Raw genomic sequence first — 19,608 nt, 5'->3', positions numbered from 1 at the left:
ATGGTTTACAGATGGAAGATTAGAAAGAAACTTGCATTTGGGATCTATTATTACTGGTATTAGAGCGCCATCTTCTGGTCCAAAGTTAAAAACCTTTACAGAAGTGTCTGCTGTAGTATACACATAGGGGACAGGTGAATGTATGTGAGCGTACACTTTTTGTTACATGTATTGTGTGTGTTGATTGATTGATTGATTGATTGATTGATTTGATTGATTGATTTGTTCGGTGGGCCTGTTTCAAACTAGAACCACAAACAATTGAATATTTTTCTTAGGTGGTTGTTACCTATTCATTTTGAACTCAATCTTAATTCAAGACCTGGTATGTGAGTAGATTCTGGAGTACATAATGCCAGTCTTTAGGCTAGTAATTTGTCTATTACATTCTAGTGTTGGCATAGTAGGCCTAATGCAACATTTTCACCACCAGAACGCAGCAAATGACTGAACAAAAAGAGCCACCTTGGAGTATCCCATGACGTCAAAAGTCATGTGTGAGGCATGCACTCTCAGTTAAGTATTTCATTGTTAAATCTAAGTATGTCTTTCAATCTCAATAAAGTCTAGCCTAYGTGATAATGGCACTGGCATTTGAATAGATAATGTAGGCATTACCTAAAATGCACGTTTGGAGACSCTTTGGAAACRTTCAAACAACGATGTCAATGATACATCCTCCGCTGAGATTGAAAGGTGTCACACCTGTATGGGGTCTGAGTTGGCAGACCTGGGCGTCCAGGAGCAGGCATCATTACTCCAGCTACATCCAGCTGTCATGCACTGAGAACACCTGAGAGACATTGAGAAATAACAAAATCTACGAAATGTGTGTGTGTGTGCATGCTTACGGCGCAATGGGTTCCGGTGAACTCACATACTCTGTTTGTCTGTTTTCTGCACGCATGCTGGGATAATGGATCACATGATTGTGCCCAGGGGTCAGTAGTAGTAGATTTCAAACCATCCATCATAACTACGAACAGTATCTCTACTGTTTGTGTCCTTGATTAACACTGGTTCATTAAATAAATGAACAGAGCAGATTTAAATCACCAAAACTAAAAACCAAGCCTAGGGCCACAGAAATATCTAGTGTATAGAAATTATTTAGTTTAGCTTTCTTGGGTCAGTAATCGAAAGGTTGCTAATCGAATCCCAGAGCGACAAGGTAAAAATCTGTCGTTACTGGCCCCTGAACACAGGCAGTTAACCCCACTGTTTCCTACGCCGTCAATGGGAAATAAGAATTTGTTATAACTGAACTTGCCTAGTTAAAATAAAGGTTCGAATTAAAAAAAAATACCAAATATATACTTAATATATTAGAGAAATCTTGTCTGTGCATTCTGTTTCTCAGATCAGTGATCGTCTCCATAGTGCCCAGTGTCCTGTCCTTCCATGGGAGAAACCAACGCCCTGATGAACTGGGAAGGAGAACCTCCATTCACGTTGACTGTTCGCATCCAAGAGCACATGACTGCACAGTCTCAAGGAGCTGAAATTATTTGTAGAAAAAAAAACTGACTTTGAGTTTCTTGTAGCTCCTCACGTGTATATACCCACCAAAGCCCAACTCCAAGTCTAATCACTTGTTTTTTTTTAATAGGAGTTCATATGTTAATATCAGCATATTTAAGCTTTGGTCTGACACTGTAATTGTCATGTTTTGTCATTCTTTTATTCAAATGTCCCTTGAATCCCTGTTTGGCTGTGTCGACAGCTCGATACGTTCCTGATCTCCCGGCCTCTCCCTCCTACTTAGCCGGTCATCTCTGCGACCGTCTCCCTCACTCTTCTCTCATCTTCCTTCAGCTTCTCTACCACCTAGCACCTTCTCCCGAACGCTCACCTCTACTCGTCGTCTGTCATTTCAGCCTGTCCTCTCACTTGTGATGCTCCATGGTCTACCTCAAGTCCTCATACTCTTCCCAACTCTTGTAGTTCCCCTAAGTTTCCGTACGTTAGGTCCTGCTCATAGCTCCCTACTGTTGGCCTGTCGCTCGGCTCCCTGTTAACAACCTGCTGATCTGCTTGGTATTGATGTTGCTGGAGTAATCCGACTACCGTCACTTGTAGTGTCCGACCTTAGTTTCGCGTCCCGTTTTTGCCTGAACTAGAAGATCCTGCATTTCTTTTAACAGTACGTGGAGCCGCAGATGATCAGCAGTATACCTTGAGCTCATGACTGCCGACAGCTCAAAATGCCACCCCGAGCACTACGTCCTTGGACAGCAAACACCCGCGTCGAGAGATCGAATTGTGGAAGCAATATGCTGCTCGGCAGACACGACAGAGACCATGTTAGACTACGCCGATAGCCAGTTAAACCCGGCCGCTCAGCTGCTCAAACGACTCTCTCTGTGACAGCTTTCAGTGATGTCTTCGTCTCGTGCCACCAGATACTTCCTGGTCTTCCAAGTCTCCGGAAGACCTAGGTGAATAACAACCACCTTTATACTCTGGTGCACCCACTGAGTGCAGGCGCTCGAACATTCTCACCAGTGTGCAGTGATTGTGTATTCTCTCTCCAGAGCCCAACACGATACCTCAAGAAGAGAGCTCGGGGATCGCTTACGTCATATGTCACTCCTTACTGGTCGCCCAGAGAGCTACGGGCAGTGAGGTGCAGCATTTGCGCATCTGGAGGCAAGGGCTGAGTGTTTATCGCAAATTATCTGAACTTTAAAGAGGAAGATGATACCGGAGTTTTTATCGTTCAGTTTTTGGACAGGAAGGTCGTTCCAGCGTGTCACTGGCTTCCTCTCATATGTCAATTAGGTGACTGCGATCACAGTAACCGAATATACTCTAATTAGAGTTTTCGCACTCTGCGTGCCTCCAGTTGACGCTGGAAACGAGCCGGCGCTGGTCTGCGCTTTGTTTTCTGGAGCGCACTCCCACGCTAGAGGTCTACAGGTATGCCAGATCTCTACTGCGCCGCGGTGGAGTTCCTTCCAGCGTGGTACTCTCTGTGATCATCTCGCCATCCGTCACGTAATTCTAGTATCGACGACGGGTTAGGATAATCATTCGGTCACGCAGAGCTGCGTGGAGAGAGCGTCGCCAAGGCTTAAGCGTGTTGTCCCCTCGTGCACGGCAGTCTCAGACCATACTATGCCTCCGCCCCCTGAGCGGTACCACTGAGACTGACCCATGCAGCTGGTTGAGTAGTGACGTAGTTCAGCGATCTCGATTAAGGAGACGGGAACGGAGAATCTCACAACCGCCTTTGCCTCTATTGCGGTCTCTGCTGCGACAGTTATATGTCAATGTCTGATAGTGTGTCCACGTAAAAGGCCGAGCTATCACATGCCAGTATAGCGGGAAGTCAAAGGCTACTGGTGAGCGCTACTAAACCTCAAGTCTCCTCTCGGCATCAAATGCCTGAATACCGACCTACCAGTTAAGTCCGGACCAGATCATACGCTGGATCCGGTTCGGCCTGTTCCTGCAGTGCCTTCAGTGGAGACTCTGGGGACTGAGGAGTTGTTGTATGCGAGCGAAGCCACTGGCTCGACGAAAATGACTCAATTCCTCTACAGACAGTTGTAGAAGAAATGCCGACGCGCCCATTTCGCCTTTAAGAATGGTTAGTCCCTTACATTCCCAGGTAATCAGATGAGAGACAACTACCCATAGTAACTCGCTCAACAGTAATGCTCGGATCACAGTGAGCCTATCTATCGTGTATATTTTGATATCTTTATCGTTCACCTCTTGTAAGACCTGCTATGTACTTGGGTCATCCCTGGCTAGTATGTACACTCACCATCCCCTTGTTGACTTAATCTGGGAAATCTCAGTAATTCTATTCCTATCCTGGAGACGCTGTTCTGATCATCGGTTGGTAGAGTAGTTACAGGTTCATGCTATCCCTCCTGTTTCTCTCTGTCCCCGTCCTACTCATGGTAGGGAACCTGGTCGATTGACAGAGAGGAGTGCACGGAGGAATATCATCATGATCCTGAGCGCCCAGCGTGTTCTTCAGTCGGATCACAGTAAGCCTAACATCCCAGTTCCTCCTCGCGTCACCGGTGTACGTATAATTGTTGTATGTGATCTCGACGTTGCGCTGGGCAACCTATCCCCCTCGGGTGCTAGACATATGACTCTGCATGTCGGCTTCGCCGAAAAAACGTTATAGCTCTCGACGGATTATCTGTCTGTTTCTCCGACGCCGCCTCAAGTTACCAGTGGTGCCTTCTTTCCTCTGCCACGCCGGACGCGGGTACAGTATTGTTTGTTAAGAAATGCAATGGACGCGTACTCATGCGGCACCACCTGCCATGGCTATTATCGTTGATGCTGGTGAAATGGACATCAACGAGAGCCTTAAGTCTGTAATCCGCTTCCCCTTTTATGTCGTCCAGACACTTCGGAGATTTATGCAGGGGAGCCAGGTTCTTCTACAACCAGCTTGGGCACCGTTCGTAACGCTTACCATCCTCGCACGCATGCGAGAGAAGGCTGGTCGACGAGTGAGAAGACAGCGTTTAACACTCCGTAGCACTACGAATCATTTTTGGTAATACGCGGTTTTCCTCGTCCTCCGTGGTCTCGCAAAAGCCCTGCTCCAGCTGTCTTTCGAGCATCTAGTGTGAATGAATAGTACTAGAGACATGCTGAACATCTTTGATTTTCGTTGACCTTGAACGAATCCTGATTTATATATTCCCCCGCCACCGCTCGTAACTGAGATTACATTGTTTCAGCACGTTCGACGTTGTACTCCAGCGCCTTTCTGAGAGAATTGTCTTCATATATGCAGTGAAGCTGAGAAGGTGCGGCCTTTCATGTCTCCTCTGTCACATTTCTCCGGTTCTGTTATTGTCCGCTGAAGCATTCAGATGATCCCGACTAAGGCCAGGCTGTCAGCGATTGCCCATCTCCTAAGTCCACGTGTCGAGTTGCAGCGCTTTTCGGATTCGCTTAATTTCTATCGCGTTTCATTCGTAATTTCGGTCAAGGGCTGACCCCTTCCACCAGCCAGGCTACTTCTGTCAAGTCTTGTTTAAGTGGTCCGGTTCGCCCAGGGAGCTTTTTGATCTCCTCAAGAAGCGTTTACAGCCGCCCCTATCCTTGTTACTCTGACGTCACTAAAACAACTTCATTGTCTAGCAGGTTGACGTTCAGAGTAGTGGGCGTGGAGCCATTCTGTCCCAGCGTTCCATTTCGACGATAAGCGTCCATCTTGCGCTTACTTTTCATCGCCTGTCGCCATCGGAACGCAACTATGATGTGGGTTAACCGCGAACTGCCGCCATCCGCTTAGCCAATAGGCGGAATGGCCGACAGTGGTTGGAGGGGGCGACCGTCCCTTTGTCGTTTGGACTGACCATAAGAACCTTGGTACATCCTGTTCGCCAATCCCCGCCCGAACGGCAGCGAGCAGTTAAATGCACGTCAAGCTCGTTGGGCGTTGTTGTTTTCGCTCGTTTCGAGTTCAGGGATTTCCTATCGCGCCGGGAAATAAGGAATCACCCCAAGGCTGATGCCTTATCTCGTCTCTTTAGTTCTTTTCTTGGCTTTCTACCGACCCGAGGCGATTCTCCCTGAGGCGTGTTGTCGGGTTGACTGTCTTGGGAATTAGAGAGACAGGTAAAGCAAGCCACTCACCCACACTGGCGTGCAGCCCGCAGGCTTGTCCTAGTAACCTTCTGTTCGTCCTGTCCTACTCGTCTGGCTGTTCTTCAGTGGGCTCACTCTGCCAAGTTAAGCTGGCCACCCCGCGTTCGCGGTCGCTTGGCATTCTATCGCCAGCGTTTTGGTGCCTAACTCAGGCGAGCGTGAACGCGCCTTTTCGTGGCTGCTTGTTTCGACTGCGCGCAACTTAAGTCAGGTAACTCTCCTCCTGCCGGTCGGCTCAGACCGCTTCCATTCCTTCTCGACCATGGTCTCACATCGCCTTAGACTTTATTACCGGTCTTGCCTTCGTCATGCGGGGAAAGATTGTGAGTCTTACGGTTAGGTCGATAGGTTCTCAAGCGGCACATTTCATTCCCCTCGCTAAGCTTCCTTCCGCTAAGGAGACGGCAACAGATCATTCATGTGAGAATGTGTTCAGAATTCACGGCCTCCCGTTTAGGACCCCGCCGTTTCAGGACCAGAGTCCGCAATTCACGTCACAGTTTTGGAGGAGTTCTGTCGTTTTGATCGGTGCTTCCGTCAGTCGCTCTTCCGGGTTCCATCCCCAATCTACACGGTCAAGCCAGAAAGGGCCAAATCAGTCGATTGTCGCATATTTACGCAGCCTTTCGTTTCCGAAACCCTGCGTCTTGGCAGAAACAGCTCCCCTGGGCTTGAGTACGCTCATAACTCGCTTTCCTTCGTCTGCTACCAGGGCTATTCTCCGTTTCAGAGTAGTCTTGGTACCAGCCTCCTCTGTTCTCGTCCAGCTCGCCGAGGCCAGCGTTCCCTCCGCTCAGGCTTTTTGTCCAACGTTGTGAGCGCACCTGGAGGAGGGTCAGTCTGCACTTTGCCTTACAGGGCGCAGACTGTGAGAGCCGCCAATTAAACGTAGGATAAGGAGTCCTAGTATTGTCGCGGTCAGTCAGAGAGTGTGGCTTTCCACTCGCAACCTCCCCCTTACGACAGTTTCTCGCAAGTTGACTCCGCGGTTCATTGGTCCGTTCCGTGTCTCTCAGGTCGTCAATCCTGTCGCCTGTGCGACTGCTTTCTTCCGCGACATCTTCGTCGCGTCCACCCTGTCTTCCATGTCTCCTTTGTGCAAGCCTTTTCTTCGCGCCCCGTTCGTCTTCCCTCCCCCCCCCCGTCCTTGTCGAGGGCGCACCTATTTACAAGGTACGGAAGATCATGGATATGCGTTCTCGGGACGTGGTCACCAGTACTTAGTGGATTGGGAGGGTTACGGTTCCTGAGGAGAGGAGTTGGGGTTCCATCTCGGACGTGTGGACCGTTCGTGATTGATGATTTCCTCCTGTTCCGCCAGGGTTCCTCCTCGAGTGCGCCAGGAGGCGCTCGGTGAGTGGGGGGTACTGTCATGGTTTTGTCATTTATTTTCATTGTCTTGTCCCTGTGCTTCCCTCTGCTGGTCTTATTAGGTTCTTTCCCTCTTTCTCTCTCTCTCTCTCCTCCTCCCTCTCTCCCTCTCCCGCTCTCTCTCTCTATCGTTCCGTTCCGCTCCCAGCTGTTTCTCATTCTCCTAACGACCTCATTTACTCTTTCACACCTGTCCCCTATTTTGCCCTCTGATTAGAGTCCCTATTTCTCCCTCTGTTTTCCGCTCCTGTCCTTGTCGGATTCTTGTTTGATGTTTGCTGTCCTGCGTCCTTGTTCCGCCCTGTCGTGTTTTTGCCTGGAATAAAGACTCTGTTTCTTTAAGTCGCTTTTGGGTCCGCCATTAATCAGCATAACAGTAATGACCTGTGTAGTGTGTATCACCTGGTCAGGTCTCCAGTGTGAACCACACCAGGGTCCAGTCTGACGTTCCACATCCCCGGTTGGAGACAAGGTTCTGTCAGTGTGTGTGTCGTGCTGCCAGACGGTCGCTGTCTGGGCAAGGCCACTGTCACCTATGGGTCCTTACCGTCCTGCACTGGGCTAATACCAAGCACTACCTGGCTAGGTAAAAATACACACACACACACACACTTAGGTACGCACATATGATCAGAATTGTTATATATACACACACAAGCTATACAGTGGTTAAGAAACATGCCAGTAACTCGTTTCCACATATGGCTACTGGCCATGGTGTTGTCTACCGGGAAAGAAATGGGGCCGCTTCCCAGGAAGATGCTTCATACAACAGTGTTTTTAATAGATGTTTCATTTCCCTCTTTCTCTCAGCTGCTCAGCACTGGCTTCCCTTTTTGCTTTTGGTAGCTCTCTAAAGCAGATTCTTCATGTTTGGTTAGCTAGTTTTACTTAATTTATTCTGTGAAATGCTTTGTTTTGTGTTACAACTTTTTTTTCTTTCTCTGGCTTATTTAAATAATGCTGATGGTACATGACTACAATTCCCATCAGCACGCTAGGGTGTGACCAACAACCCTCCTCTGATTGGTTGATTTCGTATGTGTCCTGCAGTGGGAAGAGGAAGATCAAGGTCCAAGGGTTCCATCTGGAGTTTGTGGAGGGGGTTGTTCATGACCACGCCCCTCAGACCATCCATACCAACTACAGCTCTGAGGTAGGCGTCTTAACAGACTGATTTAATTGATTTCTTGACTAAGCGTCAAGTCTTCACCCACTCTCACGTAACCAGTCAGTAACCTAATATGAACATGCACACTGCCACAACTCACCAAACGTTCACCCTTCACACAAACACAGAACTCAGTCATGGGGCCTCAATATCTGAGGTATTCTAATTCATGTTGTTGGTGTTTTTTAGACTCTGTGGGTACCACACACCTCTCTTTGAACACATTAACCAGCCAGTCACCTCCACTGTCTCTCTGAGAGTGGCCAACAGACACTGGCCTGCTCATCACAGCTCACCTACCATCCCGACCCAGAATTCACCAGCTACACCGCAATCAAGACAGGAAACGACCTGCATGTCACCAGTGAGGTATACACACATGTGCACGCATGCATGCACCCATACATACACACATACATGCTCTCTTTTATTTCAGAAAAAGACTGACAATTTGGACATCAACACAGCAGAGATCTCAGTGTTGGTTGTTCAGGAGGAGAACCAGGATGTAGAGTGTGTCATGGACACCATTGAGACGAGGGAAGGGACTGACTCTGTCATCTGTGAGATAAAGAACACTCCCAGTGCTAACATCAAGTCAGTGAAGGTAAAAAATGTATTCTGAAGAAACCTCAACCCACCGTTTTATTAGTTTCGCTGAACACTGTCCTTGAAATAGTGAACAATAATCATGCATTATGTTGTCTTTGTTCATCAGATAAGAGTTGTCAATGTCACAATAAACCTTGATTCAACACACACCGTACTGCTAGGACTCTTTCTGCTTATACCCATCATCATTATATTCATCGTTGTAAGTATTCCTTACTTCAGCTTCATTCTGCATGGTTTTCTTGTGGCTTTTAAATGTGGTTACTTATGTAAGATGTACTATTGAGTAAGGCACCTAGTTTTAGATATGGTGTGGTGGTGTGTGTTGTGATGTCCTCGGCACTAACTTCACGCGCCTCCTTCGCCACTCACCACACCTGTACCCACTGCTGATTAGCACCACTGCACTATTTAAGCCACGGTTTTACCCTCCAGTATTCCTTATCCTGCTGGGGATTGCAATGGCCAAACTTGTTATTCATTTCCTTGATCTGCGTCACTGACAACGTGAGTGCATTTCATTTATTGGAGAATATGTAATAATGTTTATATTTAAGATCTGTTGAGTTTGTCAAAGTTTGTGTGCTGTTGTCATTTTCCTTAGTACATTTTCCCTTCGTTTTGGTTGTGTTAACGATTATTTTGTGAAATGAATGGTAAATAAAGTACTGTGTTATGTTGCAGTCACTTTTATTGTAAATAAGAATATAATATGTTTCTAAACACTTCTACAGTTTGGATGCTCCAGGTCATCTATAAGTCTTTACTAGGTAAAGCTCCGCCTTATGTCAGCTCACTGGTCATGATAACAACATCCACCCGTAGCACGCTCTCCAGCAGGTATATCTCACTGGTCATCTCCAAAGCCAACACCTGCTTTGGCTGCCTTTCCTTCCAGTTCTCTGCTGCCAATGACTGGAACGAATTGCAAAAATTGCTGAAGCTGGAGACTTCTATTTCCCTCACTAACTTTAAACATCAGCTATCTGAGCAGCTAACTGATTGCTGCAGCTGTAAATAGCCCATCCAATCTACCTATCTTATCCCCATATTGTTTTTATTTACTTTTCTGCTCTTTTGCACACCATTATTTCTACTTGCACATCATGATCTGCACATCTATCACTCCAGTGTTAATTTGCTAAATTGTAATTACTTCGCTACTATGGCCTATTTATTGGCTTACCTCCTCACGCCATTTGCACACACTGTATATAGACTTTCTTTTYTTCTATTGTGTTATTGACTGTATGCTTGTTTATTCCATGTGTAACTCTGTGTTGTTGTTTGTRTCGCACTGCTTTGCTTTATTTTGGCCAGGACGCAGTTGTAAATGAGAACTTGTTCTCAACTAGCCTACCTGGTAAAAATAAGGATGAAATAAAAAATAAATRAAAAATGCTACCATTATTATGGATAATCCTGAATGAATCGTGAATAACGATGAGGGAGAAAGTTACAGACGCACAAATACTTTTGGTCATGTACCGTATGTGGACACCTGCTGGTCCAACATCTCATTCCAAAATCATGGGCATTAATATGGAGTTGGTACCCCTTTTGCTGATATAACAGCCTCCACTCTTCTGGGAAGGCGTTCACTAGATGTTGGAACATTGCTGCGGGGACTTGCTTCCATTCGGGCCACAAGAGTATTCGTGAGGTCAGGCACTGATGTTGGGCGATTAGGCCTGGCTCGCAGTCGACGTTCCAATTCATCCCAAAGATGTTCAATCGGGTTGAGGTCAGGGCTCTGTACAGGTCAGTCAAGTTCATCCACACCGATCTCGACAAACCATTTCTGTATGGATCTCGCTTTGTGTACGGGGGCATTCATTCTGAAACAGGAAAGTGCCTTCCCCAAACTGTTGAAACAAATTTGGAAGCATAGAACCATCTAGAATGTATTTTTATGCTGTAGCGTTAAGATTTCCCTTCACTGGAACTAAGGGGCCCGAACCATGAAAACAGCCCCTGACTATTATTCCTCCTACACCAGACTTTACAGTTGGCACTATGCATTGGGGCAGGTAGCGTTCCCCTGGCATCCGCCAAACCCAGAATCGTTTGTCGGACTGCCAGATGGTAACGCGTGACTCATCACTCCAGAGAACGTGTTACCACTGCTCCAGATTCCAATGGCGGTGACCTCGCCACTCCAGCCGACGCTTGGCATTATGCATGGGGATCTTAGGCTTGTGTGCTGCTGCTCAGCCATGGAAACCCTTTTCATGAAGCTCATGATGAACCGTTTTTGTGCTGACGTTGCTTCCAGAGGCAGTTTGGAACTTGGTAGTGAGTGTTGCAACTGAGGACAGACAGTTTTTATACGCTCCAGCACTCGGCGGTCCCCGTTCTGTGAGCTTGTGTGGTCTAGGACTTTGCGGCTGAGACGTTGTTGCTCCTAGACGCTTCCACTTCACAATAACAGCACTTACAGTTGACCGGGGCAGCTCTAGCAGGGCAGAAATCTGACGAACTGACTTGTTGGAAACGTGGCATCTATGACAATGCCACGTTGAAAGTCAATGAGCTCTTCACTAAAGTCTTTTCTACCAATGTTTGTGGTTACATGGCTGTGTGCTCGAGTTATACACATGTTAGCAACAGGTGTGGCTGAAACAGCCAAATCCACTAACTTGAAGGGGTGTCCACATACTTTGTGTATATATAGTGTGTCATACCCCCAAGACTTGCTAACCTCTCACCATTACAATAACAGGGGATGACAAAATATTTTGGGGGTAAGATTTTTGTGCGTCTAACTTTCTCACTCATAATTATTCATATTCATTCAGGATTATGGTAGCATCTACATTCATGTAGAAGTGTGCTTGATGCAGTCATTGCGTCTATAATATGGGAACAAATACTACATTTTTACTACTTTAATACACATATACAATGCATTTGGAAAGTATTCAGACCCCTTGATTTTTTTCACCATTTTGTTACGTTACAGCCTTATTCTAAAATTGCTTAAATAAAAATGTTCCTCATCAATCTACACACAATACCCCATATGACAAAGGGATAACAGGTTTTTAGAATTTTTTGCAAATTTATTACAAATAAAAAGATACCTTATTTAATAACTATTCAGACCCTTTGCTATGAGACTCGAAATTGAACTCAGGTGCATCCTGTTTCCATTGGTCATCCTTGAGATGATTGGAGTCCACCTGTGGTAAATTCAATTGATTGGACATGATTTGGAAAGGCACAACCTGTCTATATAATGTCACACAGTTGACAGTGCATGTCAGAGCAAAAACAAGCCATGAGGTCGAAGGAATTGTCCGTTGAGCTCCGAGACAGGATTGTGTCGAGGCACAGATCTGAGAAAGGGTGCCAAAAAAGGTCTGCAGCATTGAAGGTCTCCAAGAACACAGTGGCTCATCATTCTTAAATGGAAGAAGTTTGGAACCACCAAGACTCTTCCCAGAGCTGGCCGCTTGGCCAAACTGAGCAATCGGGGGAGAACGGCCTTGGTCAAGGAGGTGACCAAGAACCCGATGGTCACTCTGACAGAGCTCTAGAGTTCCTCTGTGGAGATGGGAGAACCTTCCAGAAGCACAACCATCTCTGCAGCACTCCATCAATCAGGCCTTTATGGTAGTGGCCAGACGGAAGCCACTCCTCAGAAAAGGCACATGATAGCCCGTTTGGAGTTTGCCAAAGGCACCCAAAGGACTCAGACCATGACAAACAAGATTATCTGGTCTGATGAAACTAAGATGAATGTCTGGAGGAAGTTTGGGACATCCCTACAGTGAAGCATGGTGGTGGCAGCATCATGCTGTGGGATGTTTTTCAGCGGCGGGACTGGGAGACTCGTAAGGATCGGGGAAAGATGAACAGAGCAAAGTACAGCGAGGTCCTTGATAAAACCTTCTATAGAGCACTCAGGACCTCAGACGGGGCGAAGGTTCACCTTCGAACAGGACAACGACCCTAAGTACACACCAAGATAATGTTTTTGCTTTGTCATTATGGGGTTTTGTGTGTAGATTGATGGGAGGGGAAACAATTTAATCCATTTTACATAAGGCTGTAACGTAACAATGTGTAAATTTTAAGGGGTCTGAATACTTCCCGAATGCACCGTAAGTGAATTTTCCCAATACCTAAAATGGGGGGACTATTCACAAAAAGTGCTGTAATGTCTAAACAGTTCACCCAATCTGGATGGAAATAACCTCAAAATATAGCTGTTAGTCTACACTTTAACCACATAGTCTTGTTTGCTCACTGTCCCAATAATTACTGAGGGCACTGATATTCTTACTTTGTTTTGTTAATTATTTTCAGTATTCTCCCTTTTGCTTGATTTAATCTGCTATTAGGTCTGGAAGGAACCTGCATTATCTGAGCAACATAGACTGTCCTTTGAGTCTTTGCAAGTTTGTTGGCAAGTGGTTGACCTTACTCCAGTGTAAGTCGCCTTCTCCTCCATCATTATTTTTGGAACAAAGATTCTTACATTTTGGAAATTGGAAAATACAATGTACCTCTTCTAAATTCTACAAAATGCAGCCTTTCTTTACTTGGGTAGAGACGCTATCATTCCTCCCCACTCAACAGTTAACTGCTTGCACTTGATTTGCCTGTAATTTATATTAATGTTTGTAGTATCCTGACTTAATATAAGACTGTATACCACTGTCATATATGTACCCTTTTTTGTTTTACCATATTATATTTTTATGTATAAAATAACATGCCTATTCTAAATCAATTGCTGTTTACATTAAAACTGTGAAACTAAGTTTCCTTTTGTGATTCCCCATTCAGGGTGTTTGTGCTATTTGTATATTCATGTAGCTACATAATAGTGCATAAGGCTAATTTGAGAAATAATGTTACCATCCTTCAATGTGTGAATCAATCAGGCCATCTGAACTGTTATGTAAACATGGTACAGGATGTAAAACCTGATTTGTAGCGGGTGAAACTTGTCGACCAGAGTCATTTACATAAGCCTTAAAGCCCAAACCGTACAAATCCCAATCAGACACTTTCCCTTACATCCAGGTATTTGAGTCCCTATAGGACATACAGTTGAAGTCGGAAGTTTACATATGCTTAGGTTGGAGTCATTAAAACTCGTTTTTCAACCACTCCACAAATGTCTTGTTAACAAACTATACTTTTGGAAAGTCGGTTAGGACATTACTTCGTGCATGGCACAAGTAATTTTCCAACAATTTTTTACAGACAGATTATTTCACTTATAATTAATTGTATCACAATTCCAGGGGGTCAGAAGTTTACATACACTAAGTTGACTGTGCCTTTAAACAGCTTGGAACATTTCCGAAAATGATGTCATGGCTTTAGAAGCTTCTGATAGGCTAATTGACATAATTTGAGTCAATTGGAGGTGTACCTGTGGATGTATTTCAAGGCCTAACTTCAAACTCAGTGCCTCATGGGGTGACATCATGGGAAAATCATGGGAAAATCGAAGGAAATCAGCCAAGATCTCAGAACTCAGAAATAAAATTGTAGACCTCCACAAGTTTGATCATCCTTGGGAGCAATTTCCAAACACCTGAAGGTACCACGTTCATCTGTACAAACAATAGTACGCAAGTATAAACACCATGGGACCAAGCAGCCGTCATACCGCTCAAGAAGGAGATGCGTTCTGTCTCCTAGAGATGAACGTACTTTGGTGCGAAAAGTGCAAATCATTCCCAGAACAACAGCAAAGGACCTTGTGAAGATGATGGAGGAAGCAGGTACAAAAGTATCTATATCCACAATAAAAAACGAGTCCTATATCAACAAAAGCTAAAAGGCCACTCAGCAAGGAAGAAGCCACTGCTCCAAAACCGCCATAAAAATGCCGACTACAGTTTGCAACTGCATATGGGGACAAAGATCGTACTTTTTGGAGAAATTCCTCTGGTCTGATGAAACAAAAATAGAACTGTTTGGCCATAATGACCATTGTTATGTTTGGAGGAAAAGGGGGATGCTTGCAAGCCGAAGAACACCATCCCAACTGTCAAGCACGGGTGGCAGCATCATGTTGTGGTTGTGCCTTGCTGCAGAGGGACTGGTGCACTCACAAAATAAATGGCATCATGAGGACCGAAAACTATGTGGATATATTGAAGCAACATCCCAAGACATCAGCAGGAAGTTAAAGCTTGGTCGCAAATGGGTCTTACAAATGGACAATGACCCCAAGCATACTTCCAAAGTTGTGCAAAATGGCTTAAGGACTACAAAGTCAAGGTATTGGAGTGGCCATCACAAAGCCCTGACCTCAATCCTAAGAAAATGTGTGGGCAGAACTGAAACAGTGTGTGCAAGCAAGGAGGCCTACAAACCTGATTCAGTTACACCAGCTCTGTTCAGGAGGAATGGGCCAAAATTCACCCAACTTATTGTGGGAAGCTTGTGGAAGGCTACCTGAAACGTTTTACCCAAGTTAAACAATTTAAAGGCAATGCTACCAAATACTAATTGAGCTATATAAACTTCTGACCCACTGGGAATGTGATGAAATAAATAAAAGTTGAAATAAATCATTCTCTCTACTATTATTCTGGCATTTCACATTCTTTAAAAAAAAGTGTTGATCTAACTGACCTAAAACAGGAATGTTACTAGGATTAAAGCAGGAATTGTGAAAAACGGAGTTTAAATGTATTTGGCTAAGGTGTATGTAAACTTCCGACTTCAACTGTACCAACTCAGTGGCCTTGAGGTTAGTGTCTGCCCAGAGATTGGGAGTTTGATCCCCAGCTGAGTCATACCATAGACACTCATAATTAAGGAGATCATTTGGGAAGGCCCTGCGATAGACAGAGTCCTGTCTAGGGGGTGTACGTGTACATTAAGCTGCTTCACGCTACAGAAACAGGATATCCTGTTCCTATGAGCTGTTCCGGCTCGCAGAAGCCAAGGCTTGTACAAGGCTACTTACTTATAGGACCTTGTGGAGAGTTGGACCAGTGTGAGCTCTATGACCCCAATCTAGAGAGCGCTGAGAGGGATGCCATGGGCCCATTCTCAACATTGAGTCCCGTATCAAGTGATGCAGACTATGAGTGCTGATATTTTTGAGTAGCTTGATCCATACGGTTCCAGGTGGTTTAACATGAAGACAGAGAAGCATAAGAGGCCACTTGCAGTAGGCATGACCAGGGATGTCTCTTGGTAAGTGCGTGAATTGGACCATTTTCCTGTCCTGCTAGGCATTCAAAATGTAATGAGTACTTTTGGGCATCAGGGAAAATGTATGGAGTAAAAAGTATTATTTTCTTTAGGAATGTAGTTGAGTAAAAGTTGTCAAACATAAATAAAGTACAGATACACCAAAAATGACTAGTTGTATTTACTTAAGTACTTTACACCACTGCATGCCAGTCTTTAGGGTAGTATTTTGTCTAGTAATGTAACACTTTCACCACCAGAATGCAGTGTAGGACCGAACAAAAAGTGCCCCCTTGGGATAGCCCGTGATGACATCAAAAGAAATGCGACGGCATTCACTCTCGGTTACGTATTTCATTATTGAATCAAAGTATTTAAATCTCAATAATCATATAGCTGATGGTGATGTTGACACTGGCATTTGAATAGGCAATATAGGCAATACCACAAATGCGCGTTTGGAGACGTTTTGGAAACATTCAAACAACGATGTTACTGATACACCCTCTGCTGAGATTGAAAGGTAGGGAACTAACGTTMATTTCAACATCACAGTAGAGAGTTAAACACGGAAGTCAATCTCAGTACATAACCGCCGATACTAAATTGAATGACCTAAAGTTAACACATAGTTGCAGCATCCATCCACTGTGCGCWTTTACGGAATCCCTTTTATTGGCCTTCGGCACAGTATGACAGTGGCATCAGAGGCGCAGACCGGAGTTTACCATGCACTCTCTCAGGCTTGACTGACTACATGACATACGAGATGAAGGCTATTTTCTGGGGGGTTCTCCTCGCCTGTGTGGACTGGGGTCGGGGTCAGGAGAATTACACATTTGATGGAGACGTCCGCGACTTTGCCATTAGTGACCGCTCGGTATACGTCATTACGGATGACCGACTCTACCAGCTGAACCATAATTTTACCAACGTTATGAAGAGGGATAATCCGAATGTAGTTTATCCTAACCAAGAATCACATCCATTTAAGGTGAACATTTTACTGCCATTCATCAAAAACAAGACCTTGATCATCTGTGGAACCACAAAATGCGGYTACTGTGAAATACTGGATCTCAACGAAATCTCGAAATCTGTGCATTCGGAGAATATTGAAGTGGGTTCATTGGACCCTGGAGATTCAACCATTGGCTTTATTGTTGATGTCGGGACGAACTCCTACATTATGACTGGAAGTTTGCAGAGCCGTGTGCGTAAAGCGTGTGCGAATTCAGATCAGTTGATTTCCCTACGGAATACACTAGAAGGACAGCATGGGGGAATCTTTTCTAATTCAGATGAGAGTACGACTCCGTATATTGACGCCAGACAAAAGGAGAAGTTTCAGTTTGTGGACGGCTTTCAGAGTAATTCACACATCTACGTGTTCTCGAACGTYCCCCAAGGGCGTCAAGTTCAACTTATTTTGTTCAAGAGCGAGAACAGTAAAARAAATACTTTGAMGTCCYTCAAAGGTGCRACACTCAAATGCTGTGGAAACACGGAGCGCCAGCGGCTCCTGTCTTCCTCTGTAATTCAAGGTTCTGGTGGGCTCCATGGGCAGGTGCTCTGGGCAGGTGTGTTCACGGCTGGTAACACAAGCGACCCCATCAACACAATGCTGGCCATCTATAACATCAGCTCTACAAGGCCTCAACTCAAAAACAATGACACAGACTTCTGCTATAAAGGCTGTGCAGAGGTTGGTGAGATGATGATTTTATGTATGGTTTATAACCAACACCATAGCAAAGACACTATCATTATCGCTACCCTAATTTCTTAGCAAATGTGTTAAGATTGTCTTTAACACTGATATGTATGCTGTTTCAGTCACCGCATAAAGGTACCACCTCGGACCTGCAGCCAGAGGCAGTGGTGTTTAAATACAGCTCCATGACATCAGTGTTGGCAGTGAGACACAACTCCTGGCTGGTGTTCTTCATCGGGACAGGAGACGGACAACTCATCAAGGTCTGTGGAACACAGTTATGAGGACTCTTAACACACACACACACACACACTGGCCCCATAACACCCTTCTCATGTCATTATTTCTCCCTTGAACACAGATACCCATAAAACAGAATTACAGCATTGTTTTACCAAACGTGGCTCACATGAGGRAATTTGAGGTCTAAATTAGCCCGGAGAAACCCCACAGTAACTTTATTAGGCACAATAGTCTCCTTTATGCAGTGTTGTCCCTGGAAAGCTTTAATAATCCAGCCAAATCCCCTGCATGTTTCTAACAGAAATATCACAGCCATGCAGTACACTCTAACAAACCAGACAGGGGTTTGGTCACCACTACACATCAGTGATTGTTAGTCTATCATATATCATCATCATCAAATTCATACTCTTGTTGACAGAGAGAAATGTGTGCGGTCAACTGATATTTACAACTGCAGTATAGGTGATTTCCTAGGGCCATGTTATGTATTGTGGTTTGTTAGTGTTATGTGTCAATCTACAGAGAGATGTTATTAAAGTGTCACTCTCTGTCCCATGTCAGCTTGCTGTAGACAAGGCCTACAAACCTGCCTGTCCCAGAGTGCTCTACAAGTCAGATGACGACCGCCGTGTGTTTCCCAAGATGCACCTGGATCCAGTGGACCGCAAACATGTGTACATGGCACTGAGGAACCAGGTAAGTTCCACTGTACACAGAGATACATATTATACAATACAACCATTCTGAAATAGGACCCAGGACATAATATTGTGTGTTTGTTGTAGATGGTACGTGTGCCCGTGGCTCAGTGCAGTGAACACAAGAGTCTGAAGGACTGTTGGTCTGCTCAGGACCCCTTCTGTGGCTGGTGTGAGTCAAGGTCAGTCACAAGAACCACAACTACACACTTCTACAACTTACACTATATAGAGATTTCTTTATTATGTCACATATTTTCTTTTCTAAAATGTACTTTTTAATTCTTGTTGTGAAGATAAACAGTGGCAGTCATTTCAATGTAATTCAGTGAGGACAGTTGGTTTGTCTGTGTTAATGACATACCTCGGCCCAGGTTTTTTCATACCATTTGATCTTGATTTTAAAATCTGAGTGGTAGAACAAAGGGCATTTCCTCTATCACCCACAGCTTCTTAAAATAAACGTGGCACTATAGATGAAACTTCCTGTGAATATACACTACCGTTCAAAAGTTTGGGGTCACTTAGAAATGTCCTTGTTTTTGAAAGATTWWTTTTTTTTGTCCATTTAAAATAACATGAAATTGATCAGAAATACAGTGTAGACATTGTTAATGTTATAAATGACTAATGTAGATGGAAACGGCTGATTCTTTAAAATGGAATATCTACATAGGCGTATCAGCAACCATCCCTCCTGTAACGGTCGTCTTGTGGTGAGAGATTGGACCAAGGCGCAGCGTTGTGATAGGACATAGTAATTTATTTAACAAAACCGAAAACACGAAGAACACTTGAATTGATACAAAACAACAAACGACATAGACTGACCTGAACATAAGAACTTACATAAAACCGAAGAACGCATGAAACAGGAACAGACTACAACAAACGAACGAACGAAAACACGAAACAGTCCCGTGTGGTGCATACAGACACAGACACAGGAAACAACCACCCACAACAAACAATGTGAAACAACCTACCTTAATATG

At 44.8% G+C, this 19,608-nt stretch overlaps 1 protein-coding gene and 1 long non-coding RNA gene across 2 annotated transcripts in view; both read left to right on the top strand.

The window, feature by feature from the left end:
- Nucleotides 1-8,362: 8,362 nt before the first annotated feature.
- LOC111981077 (uncharacterized) lies at nt 8,363-9,292 on the top strand. Its single transcript, XR_011473924.1, has 3 exons — nt 8,363-8,542; nt 8,610-8,780; nt 8,892-9,292. It is a non-coding gene; the product is annotated as an uncharacterized lncRNA (long non-coding RNA).
- A 7,270-nt stretch (nt 9,293-16,562) lies between these two features.
- The window catches only part of LOC111955942 (plexin-C1-like), a 31,224-nt gene continuing 28,178 nt past the window's right edge, over nt 16,563-19,608 (top strand). Inside the window, exons 1-4 of the mRNA XM_070436520.1 lie at nt 16,563-17,660; nt 17,792-17,932; nt 18,477-18,611; nt 18,701-18,795. Coding sequence (XP_070292621.1) covers nt 16,713-17,660; nt 17,792-17,932; nt 18,477-18,611; nt 18,701-18,795 — 1,319 coding nt within the window. The 5' untranslated portion in view covers nt 16,563-16,712. The remainder of the gene's footprint in view (nt 17,661-17,791; nt 17,933-18,476; nt 18,612-18,700; nt 18,796-19,608) is intronic.

The sequence above is a fragment of the Salvelinus sp. IW2-2015 genome, linkage group LG3 (assembly GCF_002910315.2).
Source record: "Salvelinus sp. IW2-2015 linkage group LG3, ASM291031v2, whole genome shotgun sequence".
In the NCBI taxonomy this organism is placed as follows: Eukaryota; Metazoa; Chordata; class Actinopteri; order Salmoniformes; family Salmonidae; genus Salvelinus; species Salvelinus sp. IW2-2015.
Note: the sequence above shows the minus strand (reverse complement) of the source record. Positions and strands in the feature narration are given on the sequence as shown.